Below are 17,408 nucleotides of genomic sequence, written 5' to 3'. Positions count from 1 at the left end.
GTTAACCTCAGCAGTATAAAAGGGATTAATTTTCAAGAACCAATACATTTTACATTAGCATTTAAGATAAAGAAAAACTGACTTGAGAGGCAAGCGATACAGGTTTTAGTGTGTAATATACAGTGTGTTAGAGCACCAGATAAGAAGTGCATTTATTTTCAGTGGTTAATGACTCTCCTATTTCTTTTTTATGCTACCTATTCCCTGCAGTAGTTCAGCATGTCTGAATGGTGTGCTCCTCTAGGAGCCTGTACTCAGGGTAGCCAAACAACAGAACGTAAGATGCAGCACTCATTTTCCTGGCGCTGAGCTGATAACTCTAATCAGGCTATTAAAACCTGACAATCAATCACTGAGGTGCCTCTTTATTCACTATGTCCTAGAGAAATGGGTGAGCACCTATTAAACAAAAGAACAAAGAACATAAAAAAGTTAGAGTACATGCAAATTCCTGCTAAAAATATTATATATGCTACTAATCTGGTTCAAGGGCATTAAAAGACAGTAGTGTATTTTTTTCCATGATTGCAGCCATGCAACAGACAAGTAAGTGCATCTAAACCCCCCTTTCAGTATGTGCTCAACTTTCAACACATCAGTGGTCCTACTGATGTTATTGAGATTTATATGTCTGAGAAACTTAAATTTTTATTCCACATTAATACATTTTCATTGAAGTCTGCTAGAATTTTTCCATCCATTTCAGTTAGAGCATAATTTGGCACTCAAACTTTACTCCTTTGTCTATTTTAACTAAAATTTAAGAGCCAGTTCAGTTCTTCCTGGAACTCTTTAGTGTCTGTATTTAGCATACATAATGCTAATCTCAGTTACATCATTTAGGGAAAATATTCTGTGACTATTGCTTTTAAATGAGTCTGCTACTGGTCCCTAGTCGAAGTGAGAACCCTTCTTTTGAGGAGTTTTCATAAGCTGACAATGACAATGACGGAACCAACTCATAGCAAAATTTTGTCCCAGATTTGCCACTTGATAGCAACAAACAGCTTTGTTATCCTTTAAACATTCAAATGTTTAAGAAAATGAAGCAAAAAATCTCTCTGTATGCCACAATCTTTATAACATCAAATAGAGGCAGCAGGTAGTCATATTCCTTGTTAATAGGCAGATTATGGAACTAAAATATTTATTGCGCTTGGCTTCTCCAGCATCTTTAACTGCAAAGATTGGAAGATATGTTCATCTTGGCTCACTTAGATTTCTGTCCAAAGAAAATACATGTTTATAAATTATAAATATACAAATCTACTCAAGGATTTTGTGGGTATGTGTTTATACAGTTGATTATTAATGCTGGGGTAACCCGAATCACTGCACGAAATGTTCTGCATAATACTTTTCCCTTCTGCTTGACATTTTTCCTTATTACTTTATTCTTTAATTGTCCCCATGAGGCCAGCTACCCCATCTGCCTGAAGAAACACACAAGCATGCAAGGTTTGAACTCTGCTACTTTATTTTTGTAATTTTATGTGCAGCATGAAGGCCAGGCATGAACAGCAATATGTACTGCTTTTATATGCCAGCAACTAAAACGAAGAAGAGCTTAAGTGCCTATCTGAAAGTATGAGACCTGACATAATGTCTTCATATAAATGCTACAAAATCCCTGAACTATATCCTATCTTTGTCCTACATTTAGTACATTTAAACAGATGCCAGTTCCTGACCCCTGGAAAAAAAGAATGACAAATAGCTCCTGGGAGAACAAAAATAATGACTATCTACATGTTAAGTAGGCCAGACTAGACAGCAAAGCCTTGTACAATCAGGTATCTGAATACAACATATCCTGTCTCATCAGAACATGTAAGCTAGAACCAGTAGGGACCATTTCCCCAAAGGAATCCAAATGTTGAGACAGAGGTACAGATGCACACAAAAGGAAGAACCAGAATGAGGAAGAACAGAGAGTGAGACAAGGAAAAGGTACAAAGACTAAGGGGCACAGACACCCTATCACTACATTTCACAGAGACCATCATTGGGTACTGCACACACCTTTTACAGGAGTAGAGAAAGGGGTTGCTACAGACTTATGACTTGTGCTATATCCCATATAGGAGAGGGAACAAAACAATATTCTAGTGGTAAGCATGGCCAGGAAATGAGGAAATTGATTTTTTCACTACTACAATTCAAGCTGGAGCCAATCTCAAGACAGAATTTAAACCACATCCCTCTAGAAAATGTTGTGGTCACTTCATGGAAAAGTTTCATTTGAGAACAAACATGTGCCACCAGCAAGATGGAAAAAGCCAGTAACAGCTAACACTGAGAAGCAGAATGTGAAGTCTCATCCTCCTGAATTTCCAGTGACAAAGAACTGAACTACACCGAAAGCGTTTGCTAAGGCTAATGTAACAATGCACACCTAGTGAAGAAGATATTTCTGAGCTAGGACATAAGTGATTGAAAAACTTCCAGATTCAATACCAAAAAAACCTCTACTGGTTTGCAACTCTGAGATCTCCCTACACAGACAGTACTGCAATACGTTCAAATCACTTTTCCCATTATCTGTTCAACTTCTACAATAATCTTTCACATTACTAAGTTTAGTGGTTAGTGAATATAAACTTCAACCAGTTTCCTCTTTTGAAAACATTAACATATAACCTCTGCTATCATTTAGTAACACACTTTATGGTTTTTAACTTTTATTCTTTTTGAACTCTTTTGTATGACACTTGCTTACCAGCATCCAACTGTGACTAATGGATATCCATTTATAATCTGTTTTTTCTTTCTGAATATTATAACAACAATGACTGCAAATACATTATGTAGATCTCGAGTTAAGGTTGCCTAGAGTGCTTGCTTAGCACACGAAGGATTTACACATTGTATGTGTTATGAAAATACATAACAGGCATGGACAAGGACAAACATGTACAGAAACAATACTTTAATGATCTAATAGAAGTAGTTATGTTATCAAAAGTGTATGTCCATATTTACTACTAGGAAGGAAAGGGAACACTTTTAGGAGAATTGCAGCATATGCTACCATCTTTATGTCAAAGCACTACACGGTAAACCCTTGCTCTGGCTTCAATCTGTTTCAGTCACAATGAAATACTGTTTTTACAAATAATTCATTAATACAGCATTACTATTTTGGGAGTCCTAAGTGAAAACTGTTTCCTTTCTGCATGGGTAGGCAAGTGTGCTTTTGAGAGAAGGACAGGTTTTTTTCCCTGCCTTTGGGATATTTGTGATTCAGCTCTTAAGGTCACCAGCATATACAGCAGGATCCCAGGCATTTTAGTGCTAAGGATTTGGTTCGTGAGAACAGTCATGAAGAATTTATATGTATGCTAAAACAGATTTTATGCTATGTGTGCTGAATCTTCTCCTCAAAGGCTACCTATTAGGACACTTTTGCCTCCCTCATGCATCTTACAAGCCTGCATGGAGGACTGCAGGAGAGACATTACCTTCTTGAACATTCTGGTGGAGTCTTCACTTATCTGCATAAACCTCATGATCACATTGTTCAGGTAGATATCGCTCAATGTTGCATGGTCTTTGCTTTCTCTTCTCACTTGGTTCAGAAGTAAGTACCAGCAATTCACTGGTGACAAGAGGTTCTGGTCTTTCCTAAGAAAGGAGATACACACATGTATTATGCATAGAAATGAGAAAGTTACATTATTAATACAAACATCTCACTGACATTTACAGTCATAACTTGTTATGTAAAAATAGCTGCTTCTGAACAGTCAATCAATTTTTGGAATAACTCGGGTTAAGCAAGCCTCAGATTACTTTTAAAATGCATTCTACAAGTCTCATGAGGCATGGATACAAAAACATAGAAAAAGTATAAGAATTTAGAACACTGCAAGCCACCTGAAAGTATAAAAATATCTTGCCACAAAGCTTACAGTTGTTTAGAGATGAACTCCATGTAAATATTCAAAATCAATAAAGGTCACTGCCAAAAGAGTAACAGTAATTAATTTTTGACATTAGAAATAAACAAGCACTGGATAGCACATCCCAAATCCTTCATGAGCAAAACTGCAGGCGTAGCTGTTTCCCTACACTGGATTTGTATAACTGCTGTAAAAGTAGAAGAAAATGTCACAAGTATCCATATTCTGTGATCAGCATCCATAAATACACTGCTACTGCTAGCCCTAGAGGGGTCAATTACAAGACAAACAGCAGGACTGGACTTTTTCCACAGTGATCCAGTTCTGAATTCCTGTGACAGACTTTTTGCAATGTAGGCCCACTCCAAGCTTTCATACACTGAAAAGTGAAATCACAGATGACTTCTCGTTTCTTTCACACAAAGGAGAATAAAAATAGAGGTAGTTCAAAAACTGTTTCACGGACAACAAAAAACTATTTGTAACATGTCTTATGATTTCACTGAAATTTTATTATTACGTTTGCCTTTCAACTAACTGCTCTAGAAACTTGCTCCTCTTTTTTTTTTCCTTCTTATATAGGGATTATCCTATAGTCAAAACTATCGAGCATGTGAAGATAAAACAGGTAGAGGTGGTGATGAACTGAAACTCCTTCAACTCTCGGTAAATTGTTCTAATAATTAACTATTCTCACTATTAGAAATATGTCCTTAAATTCCTATCTAATTGCCTACTTTTAGCTCTCACCCTCAGAACCAAAGCAGCAACGAATAACTAACAGACAAAAGTATTTTCTTAATCATTAGTGTTTTCTTTGCTATCAATCAGAAGTGAGTTAAGGAAACATCCTCAATTTGAGATGGACATCTTAACAGTGTTAAGCACAGCAAGGAGCTTCAGGGTTTTATCAGCCAGGTCAGCCAACACGAGCACTCCCGAAGGACCATGCTGATATTACTTGGTCCTTATTGCTTCTGCATGTCCCAAAGCCAATTCCACAGACCTGATTCTTCTGGAGGGAACAGCTCTGGGGACCAACAGCTAAGGTGATTTTTGCAGTAACCTCTTCTCAAAGCAGAGAATTGCAGAACAAAGCCAAAGGCAGGACTCCAGTCATAACCCCCGTGCACAACTGCCAGTCTGGATTTAACATGTTTAAGAACAAGTAAAGATGTTTGTATGCACAAGGAAAAAAGATTTTGCCACAAGCAGAACAGAAGCCAGGGCCCTCTCTGAAGTGGTGACATATGTACACGTTGGCTATTTCAGAGAATCATTGAGTCACTTAAATGAATTTTAAGAAATACATGTTAATGCTCTTTGAACTGTACAAGCCGTATCTGGATTAACCTTTCCTTTGCCAGATGTATTTGGAAAAGACTTTTGTCCTGAAACAACAGCTCTATCTCTAGCACAGCACTGAGTGAACAGTGGAAAAAGGTACTTATTTTTCAATTTTACGAACAGTAAAATATTGTTTTATACCCCTAAGCGTAACAGGGCCAGACAAATGCATTCAGTAATCAGTCTCATCAGGTTATTTTCCTGACTTGAGCTATGTCAGCAAGTAATGCTTGAAATACTTCAGAAAACATACTGTATACAGGTTTAGCCAGATACTACCTGACCACTTCAGTTCTGCACAAAAGATACTATGCCATGAAAGAGGATACATTAAATCATAAGCAAGGCATAAAATTCACACCATCCTAATTTCCATGAATCAGAGGGGTCAAGAGGCAGTAAAGTTCACATGCAATAACAAATCAAAACAGTTTTCTTTATTAATGCCTTTTTTGGCCAAAATCGTCTTCTTTTGTTGCAATGTTGACTGACCTTCATTTAGACACTTTAAAATCTTATCAACTCCAGTACAGATCAGTACACAGCTTTCAAGCACTTTTGGGGCTCTGCATCTCTTCTAGATATTGGCTGTATTTTGGGTGGTTTAAAATCCATATGGTAGGTTAGGGATAATATATGTGCAACTTACTTTTTAACAAACTGAAATCATTTGTCAGAAGCATTATATGAATAACTGCAAAGGGCCAAATCAACAACAGCATTTAGGTACTCACCTGCCTTTGACTGCAGTGAGAACTGCTACACTGCTAAACACGGGTGGGAATTTTAAACAGGCCTTTGAACCTGGGCTCAAATCTAGCAGTAGTCCAAACCAGCAGAAGCAAAGAGTGGTGCAGCACTGTAGCAACAGCTAACATGGGGGTGACAGGGAAGCATATCTCTCTTACTTGTACTGCTGATGATCCTTTGTACTTCTTGTTTTTGCCATGAACCTCTCTGCCAGTTTTTCCAGGTTTCGGGAGTACTCCATCTCTATTTCTGACTTCTTGCGGAAGAAATCCTGCAGATCCTGAAGAAGTTGCACTCTCATTTCAGTCTGCTGCTCCAGGCATTTCTGCTGCTCAACAAGTTGAGCTCGGATCTCTAATGAAAGAAACACAGAACCAGTCAGGTCAGTGAAAGCAAATGAGAATTGAGAGTTACCAACCAAAATTACAAATGCTCCAGCACACTTCAGCCTCACAGCTACACCAGCTGGATATGGATTTCAGGTCCTGTGGTGGAACGCAGCAGTGGCAGCTCTCACTTCTGCCATCGCATGCTTATGGCCAGCATCCTCCACTTGCTGTCTGTCTCACAAATAGCTATGGCAGGGGCTCAGGACTCCGCTGGGCTCAGGTGAGCAGAAGACTGGCTCCACCTTCCATCCTCTTCCAGGCCTCTGGCATTAGCACAACATTCAGCTGGGAGTGATCTCCTTGCAGAAGGTGGTGTGCAACCATTTGAGTAGCAGCTCCCTATACTGCCCTGATAAATGGGAGAATAAAGATGCACTGTTTGGGCTAGGATCAGCTTGCTGGCCGCCAGGTGGACCGTGCTTGTTGGTATCATCATGGAAACAACCATAGAAACAACCCTGTGATAAACTCTGGAGCCATTATCCACTGTAACTCTGCACAGGTGAGCTTCCATATCTGCCCCATCTCTGCCAGGGAGGGAACTGATATAGTATACATTAATTCACCAATATTTTATAGCAAATACAGAGGGAAAAGTGTAATTATATTTGGAGATAACTACTTGAAAATTTGCACAAGGTCCCAGAGACCACGGTGCATTTTTTAACATTAAAAAATCAGATAATTTAGAAGAGAATATATGCTCACAGTTCTCTGCTGGAGCAACAGGGAAAAGCCTCCAGATTTCTTACCGCTGTTGGCCAAATGCACAATTACTATGCGGTACGGGTTTTATTTTGGGGTTTTGTTTTTGTTATTAGCACTTTTATTTCCTGAGTACTAAGCAGTTAATCTCATTTTGAGAACACTCAGTCTAGAAACATTCCTGCAGTTTTTTAGGGTTCATTACAGTTTTGTCAGCTGCTCAGTAAACACGGGAATACACATTTTGTGGCAATAATGTATGTATATATTTTAAACAGTTTAATGCTATAACAAGGACCTACTGATAGCAAACCAACCAGAAGTAATGTCCAAGTAAATGCAAAATTGTTGTGAACTTTTACTTGATTCTTAATGATGTAACCATGCTGTGGGCTAGAAGATGGTAGAAATCTTAGATGCCCACAGCACAGTTTGAAATAGAAGAGTGTTCTAGAAATCATGCGAACATCAATATGGAACTGCCAATCAGTAAGTAGTAATAACATTGCCAAAAATGATCTGATGCAACTAGGATGTAATGCATCCTTACTGATCTTAAAACAGGTATGAAGGCAGAGATCCACTCTGCTGGGATTCAAACGTGTATACCGAAATAAGGTAATATGAGCACAGAAAACTGTTACGCCAACATATTTACTGGAGGAGAGAGACACTGCAGTATTTTCTTCCAGATCTTCTTCGAGCTACCAGCTGCTGTGTTAATCATTAATGAGACCATCCATTTTTATAGTCTGGGAGGGGAACCAAAAAATTCAGGTTTGGTTTTCACTTCATTTCCAATCAGTTTGTTGGAAGAGAAACCATGCCTCCAGTAAGGATGAGCCACTGTAATACAACACTATATCAATGACATTCTTCCACACAGAGGAGGAAACCACATTGGAGCTGGAAGGTTAACAACAGAAACAAAAACTCAATACCACTTTTTTGGGTGTCCACTACTGTTAATATTGCAATCATGGAAAATTCCTGTGTATGGGAAACCAATTGGAGCTGGAAGGTTAACAACAGAAACAAAAACTCAGTACCACCTTTTTGGGTGTCCGCTACTGTTAATATTGCAATCATTGAAAACTCCTCATATGGGAAACCAATTGTACAAATTCACTGATCAAAAGCAGCAATTTTGTCCATAAGATCCATGTACGTGGTCCCTATACTTTGGCCATCTCCCTTTCCAACTACAGATTTTCTAGCAGTTCCTTCAAAAGCAAAGCTCTATATGGAACAACTATGTTCTGATTATTTTGTAGGTCAGTGTATCTTGCTGCTATAATTCTTCTTTTTTAGGCAGGCTTTTACCATAGCAACAGGAATGAGAAAGATTTTAGAAACAGGAATATATGAACAGAAATATAAGAAACAATGAACAAGGGACAACAGATAAAATAAGAGAAACTGCATTAGGTTTTTGATGCTGTCAGGATTTCCAGTGGACAACAGTGGCTTCCTTCAAACTTGTGTATTAGAAAACAAAATTGAAGCATGATCTCTGAAAGCTGATAGAGATGTACAAGCTCTGAGTAAGGTGGTAAGCTGGGGTATAGGGGGACTCCAGCTTTATGAAAAAAGATTTAAAATTTCTGGCTATTTGAATCTCGGCAAAGATGAAGAACATGTTGGTTCCAACAGGCTGAGCCTCTGGCCTCCTGTTGGAGGAGAAAAAGGGGAGGTGCACGTTCCACTCATGCCACAGTTAGTCCAGAAGTGACTTCAATAGCAGTACTCCTTCTAGTCTTTCAGGTCATTCTGCTCCTGCACTTTCTAATTCTTCTTTTACTAGTAATGTGTAATGCCATACTGGCAGGCTGAGGAGATGGCAATGAATAAGAAATCAGATCGACAAATGTTGTGATTTCCATTTTCTGATAAGAGAGAGCCATGGATTAAAAAAAACCCCAGCAACCATCAAAACCCCCCAACAAACATTGGCAAAATATTCAGGCAGCCTGAGTGGCTGTGTATGGCAAAATCACAATTGTCCAAGCACTACTGACTAACACAGACTACCCATTACCCACTGCTATTGCAAAATGCATCGAGTTCACGTGTGATTTCCCTAGGGCTACAAAGAGTGGCATGGAAAATTGCTGCACTATATTCAAAGAAACAAATACCCAATACAAGAAGGTACCAAGTTATAAAGCAGTAGACTCTGAACTCCATAGATACAGAGACGAGTGCAGCAGGCAACAAAAGGGTGCCTGTCTTTATTCTATTTTGCTGGCACATTTAAATTCAAAATTGAATTGGTATCAGCTGTAATGGACAATGACATTGTCCTTTTCTGTTCTGCGGGGTGGCTGATGTCAAATTGCCAGGCTATTCTGTGCCAGGAACAGGTCCATTTAAACCCTGGATGAGTTAACACCTTCTTCATCCTCTTAGCAGTTTTGAGTCATACCCACTGCTTTTCTGGCCAGGGGCTGGCTCAGAAGGAATCCCATCCATTTATACTGCACCTTGAACAGAGTGAAATCACATCAAGTGGAAAAAGCCCACCCAGACCCTTTGCCCAAGATTTAAACAAAACCAAAGCAAGAAAACAGTTAAAGTGACTGAAATTAAATCAATAAACTCCGAGTAAAGTTTTATCTAAAGATTTTCATGTTAAAAATTATTTCAGTTATGCCCTCATTTACAGCATCCTCCAGAATTACTGCATTAAGTGTCAAATTAGGTTTTGTTTGTACCAGTCTTGAAGATGTAAATCTAACCTTTCAATAAATCTTTATTTTCTTCTGACAAGAGATTAAATCCATGCACCATGGAAAGCAAAATGAGACAAGGTTATAGCTGTTTTGAAAGTTAAGTCAAGGGGGATGAAGCTGAACTATTGACATCACCCAAATCATAACCAGAAATAACTCATCAAGGTTACCTCTTTGCACACAGTACAGTATCACAAATAACGACTTACATAGCACTGCAGTAATGCAACATATTACCCCGGAGAAGATATGTGTAACCACTTATAGGCTAGTGCCTCACCTGAAGGAACCTGTGGGGAGATACATTACCATGTGACATACAATGATGCTGGGTACACACCTACATGGAACAAAGTTCTTCACCTTCACTTCCACACACACAAAAGCACCAGGCTCCATCAAGCATTCCAAAAAGTCACAGGAAAACCCCTCCTGACCTCAGCAACAGCACAACTCATAAATGCACACAGTATTAACAGTATTAACCAAATTAACCCATTGACAGACCAACCCCTGGCATGCAGACTGCCACCCCACTGCAGAACTCCCCACTGCAAGGCCCACCGGCATCCCTGCCCTGCAGTACTGCAGTGCTCCGGCCATGCTGCACTGGGGTATGCCTAGTCTTTCAGACCTTGGAGACTTTTCAGACACCACGAACTCTCATTACCAACTCTTGAGCAAAGCAACTCTAATGAATGCTTCATGGTGCCTGCCTGCTGCAAGATGCTTCCTGCCCAAGCCCCAACATAAGCTGTTGTAGCCCTGTCACCCTTAGCTCCCATTTAAGTGGAACTAACTTTTGTGCTTGCAAAGCAGCCCTGGCATGGGTTTTGGTGTTTGCTGAAAACTCTGGAAGGTGCCACAGAGCTGGATGCATCTCCCTGGTCACCCCCTCTGCTGCACTGCAAGCCTCCCACCTGCTGCCTCATCCTGCCTGGCAAGGAGCTATATTTAAGTCATGATTACAATATACAAACTATGCAGACACATTAATCTAGTAGTATTACTGTAATAATACAAACAGCCTCAGGGCCTCACTCTGCAAAAGATTACAAAAGCAAGCAACTCATCAGAACTATTTGAGAGTACAAGGAGGCTTTCACAAGGCATAGTTATGTTTGCAGGTTTTGTTTGCTCAGGTAACCAGACAAAGCCGTATCACCTCCTATCTCTCTTCAAATATCTCCTTCACAAAAAATTAAAAAAAAATTAGTTTTAAAACACTCAAAAATGTCTCACCAAATGCACTAAAACCAAAACATGGTATCTTAGACTTTGTATTTCCAAACCATTAAACTTAGTAGGGTTTTTTTACCCCAGTGAGCTATCAACACACATATCCCTCATTGTCATGCTTACGATATTCGGATCATATTTCATACAAAAAAATTCAGACCTCAAATTCAGCCTAGATATCACCTAGTGACTGCATTCGTAATTAAGCAGCTACTGGAGCATTAATCATCTTGTAGTTCTTTCTTGAAGACACTTGAGTTTTACATGCCTCTCATTGAGCCTCAGTTATTTAGCATTAACAACTGCTCATGTCTGTGCCTGCTGCTAGAAGCTGGGGTGCTGCATGGGGGGACTGATCATTCCCATTTCATCACAGCCATTGCCTTATGCAGACTTGCTTTTGTCTTCTCTGCCAAGATGAGCAGAGCTTTGGTCCAGCTGCATGCAGCTGGCCAACATCTGCAGTTTAGGTTTTGTTTCAGGAAAGCACTTATGTCCAGCCCACCAGGGATGCTGCCAGCAGAAAAACCACATCAGGAATCACTGAGAGGGGACTGGAGGTGGTCCTGTGCACAGCCAGTAATCCTCAATGCCATGTCACCCCTAAGATCAGTGCTCCCACACCTCCCAGGGACATTATCCTTCCTCTCAACAGATAAGAAGACAAAGATGATGAGAGGTATCAGACCCATGGTGGGTGCTGAGACCCAGCTGTCAATACTTCTCTCTGAGATACACAACCTAAAGGTACTAGTGCTGAGCAAGTCTTTATTTCTCACAGCCATGGCTAGAAAGCTGTTTAAATATTTCTATGAAAAATGGCGAGGGAAGCTCTGTGGTCGGGATGGGGTTTGGCTCATGCTCTCTCCCAGGTCCTTGTTGCCATCTTCCTTGACCACAAGCAGGAAAATCCACTTCAAAAGCCAGGAAATTCCACTAGACTGACAGCAGAAAGAAGATGTGAGATGCTGGGGTGAGGATCTCACAGGCTGCTGCAGAAATGCCTTTAAATAGATCATGAGCATGTACCACAACATTAACCTTCTATGACAGACTAGTGAAAATCACTTCCCTGTGTTCAGCATGCTAGAAGTGTGGCTGCAGAGACAGTGATGCTCTTCAGCTTCCAAAGGCAGGGCTTTTATGGACTTTTTTCTACCCTGACCTCTGACAATTTCACTTAGTACATGGAGCATAAAGCTTTATACATGTCCTCACTTAAAGTGTGACCTCTGCAATGCACATTCCAGCACTAAAGTTAATGTTTGACTTTGTGCTATTTCCCAGAGAATTAATTTCAGATTTTTTGTTTCTTTGGGGGTTTTAGAGTATGTGGTTGAGGTTGCCTATGACAGAACATGTCTTCAGGCTGTAGCGTAGAAATAGATGGGGAGTGAGAATCATGCCCAGTACGTGAAGGGCTGTTCAGGAATCTGAAGCCCCTGTTGACATCTGTCAACCCCTTTAAAAAACTGTAAACCACGTTCATTCAAGCACTTTGGCATGCTTTAAGATAAAAACGGCCCTTGTGCAGCCATTAGCAGGAAATCTCGTGTAGAAGCCATTTGCAGGAAGCAGACAATTGTTTACAGGTCACTTCAGTTGTCGTGCTGAAATAAAGAGAGCACAGAAACAACAAGCTCTCTCCTTGCAGCTGCAAATTTCATTCTACATCTTCAAGCAAACAAACTCCTATCTACTGCAGTCACAGACTGAGCAACATGTCCCCAAACAGAATCTGTAAGTGGGGGGATCCCTGTGGACAGGATTCGAAAGGGGCAGCTGCGCTAGGGCATCTTCCACCTTCCAGCTCCCTTTGAAATGGGAAGACACGTCTGGAAGAGCCAAGAAAACCTCTAGATATAGCTGAAGAAACTTTTCTTCTTGTTGTTCTTGGACTAACGCCCTCCTGCTATTCACAGCCACAGCTGCTGGTCACTTGGCTGCCTACAGTCCAAGTCTAAATGGAGGGCAGTGTGCCAGCTCGTGACTTGGCACGACACTTTTGCCACAGTGTTACTGCCAAGCGACTGTGGATTTAAGCAGGCAGTCTGCCTGCACCACATTTTGAGTGCCACTGCTTTTGCGGCAACTGCTCCTTTGCACACGTAACTAAGTGCTGGCACTATGTCCTACCAAATATTGAGCACTGCCTACTCTGCCCCTGGGGTCACAGGAGCTGGGACTCTGAGGACAAAACTTCTGTCCCTCAGAGGAGAGAGAACTTTGTTTTGCCCACCAGTGAAACCTCAGCTCATCTCACAACAGCAAAGGGCAAGATGCCTCCTCTGCCTCAATGCTCTGATATAAGGTCTTCCACCAGTTGTGACCCAGCCCTCTCCTCCTACTGCTGGAGCAGATACAACGGCCTGAGCTCTACATGAGCAAATTAGCTCTGCAAACCACTAACACACAACAAATAAGCTCCAGAACACATGCAGGAACAAAAGAAAGCAGAAACTACCCCAACTGTGGTGTTCATGGCAAAGGTCTGTATCCTGTCATAGGAAATAAAAGGAGAGGGAGAGAGAGAGGGCGTCCATACATCTCTGTCTTCCAAGAAGACAGGTGATCATTAAGTAGGTGTCTAAAAATCCATTTAGGGCATCTAAACTGTCAAGACCTATGCGAAAACTTACTCTGAAGCTTCTGAAGATCTTCAATCATCCCTTTTTTTAATGTTTGTTAAAGATACCATGAGCCTTTCCTTGCAGACTTAAATTTTCAGCACGTGAGAAAATGAAAAAGAAACTCAGTATGCCCAAATCTTTCTTGTCTTCTCACCAGTGAGGTATCTGCCAGTAGAACAGAAAAATGACTCACGGTTCTCCTCTGAATCATTCTTTGCAAAATACCTGGAATGTTGGGTTGACATGAGCACTCTATGAGAAAATCAAAAACCCAACCAGGGTGCCTAGAAGGGAAGAAAACCCATTTTGTCACAATCTGAACAGTAATAAAACCCCAATGTGCTTAATTAGCTTCCTTACTTGTAAACTGGGTGAAATCAGGTTAAGTTCCTGCCTCAGATGCTGCAAAGTTGAGGATGGAGCTACTTCTGGACAGCAGCAGTATCCACTCTGCAACAGATAATGCATCACTCGTCCACCGACACCACCCTGAAATGACTCCAGGCTTAGTACTGGCACACATCCTTTACCTCCAGAGAAGCAGAAACCTCCCTATCACACAGATGTGAGCACAGAATCACAGGATGGATAAGGTTGGAAGGAACCACAGTGGCTCACCTCCAACCTCCCTGCTCAAGCAGGGTCATCCTAGACCACACTGCATGACTGCATCCAGACCAGCACCATTTCATTTTGTTAAGCTCTGTCACAATAAAACCCTTCCTTCCTTCTTAATATTGCAGGTGTCTACCTGCGATACCAGCTGACAAGTGTCTGAAGGCTTTTTCTAGAAATTAAGTGTTGAGAGATGTGTCTTGTCTTGACAAAAATTTAATTATTCTGAACCTCTGGCAGGTGACATAGCTCTTAAAATGAGAGTTATGCTGGTAGTAGTGCAGGGCAGGAACTCCTGAGCAGCAGAACGAGAAGAAAGCCATCAGTCAGATACGGCACCTCCTGTTGATGATTGTCACTCCAATAAGACTCAGGAATTAATAACTAGAGAAAATACCCTCCCTACATCCTGTTAAAATGTTTCTCCATGCATGGTACATCATTAAGAGGTCAAGAAAACATTTTTAGGACACACACCCCCTGCTGGATGTCATAAATAAGAGTACGCATTTGACCCAGCCACGACTTTCAATGACAGCTCTTTAAGTCCCAAAGTGACGTAACAGTCCAGCTAAAGACAAAAAGGAAACTGTAATCTATGCTGTGTGCCAGGATTTTACGCACTCCCCTTTTCAGTCCAACCTGTCTAACATACAGTGAAACACCATCACTACTGCTCATTTAGCTTCGACACATTTAACTCCTAAACCCCACAAACTTAATATATTGAGCACCTTTGTGTTTTTCCTCTTAAACAAATTTGTATTTTTTTTTGCTGCAACAGATCCATCCAGATGCTTCTCTTTTTCACTGAGACAAACAACTATGCCACTGAGACATGCCATCAACACCAGTTTTAAAACTTTGTGTCCACATCCCATGCTAATTACTCACCTGAGGATATTCACATAGTTACTTAAGGTCCTGTCGACCCTAGCCAATCAAGGGGGCAAAGACAGTCTTGGGCAACACACCAGAGCTGCGGTCTGGTTTGGTCACTGTCACACCTCTGGGCAGAGCATTACTCCCTGCCCATAAGCACCCTCCTTGCCAGCAGCACAGACCAGGGACTGTCCCCATCGCCCTGCATTGGTGAGGTATCCCTGTGGCAGTGGGGGATTAGAGCTCCTCCCTCACTCAGAAGCACAGTGTCTAACACACAGCAAATATTTGAACTAAATCATATCACCACGCTTCATACTTCTTGTACAGATTTAACTGTAAAAATGCTAGTCTTGCTGGGGAATATGTCCATCAGACCAGATGGACCTCAATCTGCATAATTTTTTAGCAGAGACTTGACCGAGTCTGCAAAACTCCCAGTGTGGGATTACTGGTCTTCTGAGCATGACTATGACATTATCAACAAATAAATCTCAGTGTCTTGTCTCATTTTCAATACCAAATAATACTGAATTTGACTAAATAGATGATTTAAGAAACAGGACAACATTACATTCTGGGAATGGGAAAAAAAAGGTCTGTATGCCACACTTTGCACAGTAGAAGTTTGTATTTTTAATAATTAAACAAGAGAATAACCCCTATAATGATGGGATAACTTTTTCCATCTGTGGGAGTCCTAATAAATGTAAAAAAGATAATCACCATGGTGGTTGGTAATAACTATCAAACGAGTAGCTGTAACAGACAGGTGTTCTTATATAGCACCTAACTAATAAGATGATATAAATTCTTCCACGCTTCAAATACATGTATGTATTTGAATGTATTTTAATACATGTACTGATCTGATTTCGTAAAAGGTGTAATTTCTAAGTGAGAAAATAAAATGTCTACCTCAAAGGAAGGTTTTCTGACAAATTTGAACCCAGTTACTCAGAGCCTCAAATTCCACTAGCAGCATCTGGGAAAAAAACAAATCCTTCAGTGTCACAGAGCAGATTCTTCCTGCTACAAGGAAGTATAAATTTAATTGTGGACCATATTTAATTAAATCGATCTTCAGATTGTTATAGGAGAAGAAAGCTCTCACCACCCAAGGTTCCTGGTAATGGAAATAGCAAAAAACATACCCTGTGAGACTGTAGGTAACTGTTGCTCACTCACTCAATAGTAAGATAAAGAATAGTGTCTGTTGGTAAATGAACTTTTGGACTAAATTAATTTGCATATTTTCTGGTCCCCTGGAAACAGTCTTCAATCTGTTAGAAGTTTTACAAAAAAGAAAAAAAACACATTTCTTTAATGAAATGAAATATCAGAACCAAGAAAATTTGAAGTTGATGATTTGTAGAACCCAGTATCTGCATTGTCTTCCTATATTAATTCCCTAGTTTGTCTATTCTGCAAATGTTTCTCTCCAACAGACACAAGGGTGGTTAGGGTTTCCAGCAGGGCTCTGATGGCTGCTCTGTGGACGCAAAGACATCAAGAACAGCTGTAGGAAACAGATGTGCCACTTAAGGCACCTTCACTGAATGGAAAAGGGACGAATGCTTTGCATGTTAACACTTAGTTCAGGATTCCTTTATAGAATAAGGCCATAAAAATCCTATTATTGCCTATGTTTTTAGCCTAGCTCCACTTGGAAGCAGACATTCTTGTAGCAAAAGCCCTGCCGGAGTGAGTAAAGAAGACGAGTTGCAATGGGCAGGGCAGGATCTGTAGCTCCTAGGCCCCTTGCAGCACTAAACTGAAATTGAATCTTGATTTTTGTAAGTATAAAGTGCTAGCTCTGAGAAGCGCATCAGCAGCCACAGCAGCTGGATGGCAAAGTGGTAACCTGCAGAAATAGTTATTCATTACTCTGGGAAAAAACATGGGTAATTCACAGAAAGTGGTGTGCAACTCAGTGAAGAAATCAAAGATGGGACATCTACAGTGGAGTAATCTCCATCCTGTAGGTAGCCCATCCTCCAGACATAAGCAAAATACTAGGGAAACTTTTTGAAAAGAGTAAATGCAGTAAAAACAGATACCAATCAGGGAAACAAGCAAGGGTAGTCAGACGGACAAACCAGACATGCCAGCAAACAATACAAGTTTCATAAGCTTCTGACAATTTGCTAAAGGGGGCTTTATCCTCAGTTAGGTTTTCTTAATCAGTAATACTCTAAACACTCCTGATACCGGTTC

At 40.6% G+C, this 17,408-nt stretch overlaps 1 protein-coding gene across 3 annotated transcripts in view; it reads right to left on the bottom strand.

The window, feature by feature from the left end:
* The window catches only part of SRGAP1 (SLIT-ROBO Rho GTPase activating protein 1), a 140,609-nt gene that overhangs the window by 62,344 nt on the left and 60,857 nt on the right, over positions 1-17,408 (bottom strand). For all 3 annotated transcript variants that reach the window (XR_004357232.1, XM_032688723.1, XM_032688724.1), the window contains exons 2-3: positions 6,158-6,353; positions 3,462-3,624 (exon numbers count right to left, since the gene is read on the bottom strand). Coding sequence is in view for 2 of the 3 variants with exons in the window: in XM_032688723.1 (XP_032544614.1) it covers positions 3,462-3,624; positions 6,158-6,353 (359 nt within the window). In the remaining variant the exon portion in view is untranslated. The remainder of the gene's footprint in view (positions 1-3,461; positions 3,625-6,157; positions 6,354-17,408) is intronic.

This window comes from Chiroxiphia lanceolata, chromosome 5 (assembly GCF_009829145.1).
Source record: "Chiroxiphia lanceolata isolate bChiLan1 chromosome 5, bChiLan1.pri, whole genome shotgun sequence".
NCBI lineage: Eukaryota > Metazoa > Chordata > Aves > Passeriformes > Pipridae > Chiroxiphia > Chiroxiphia lanceolata.
The sequence above is the reverse complement of the archived record's forward strand: the minus strand, read 5'-3'. Positions and strand labels throughout refer to the sequence as shown.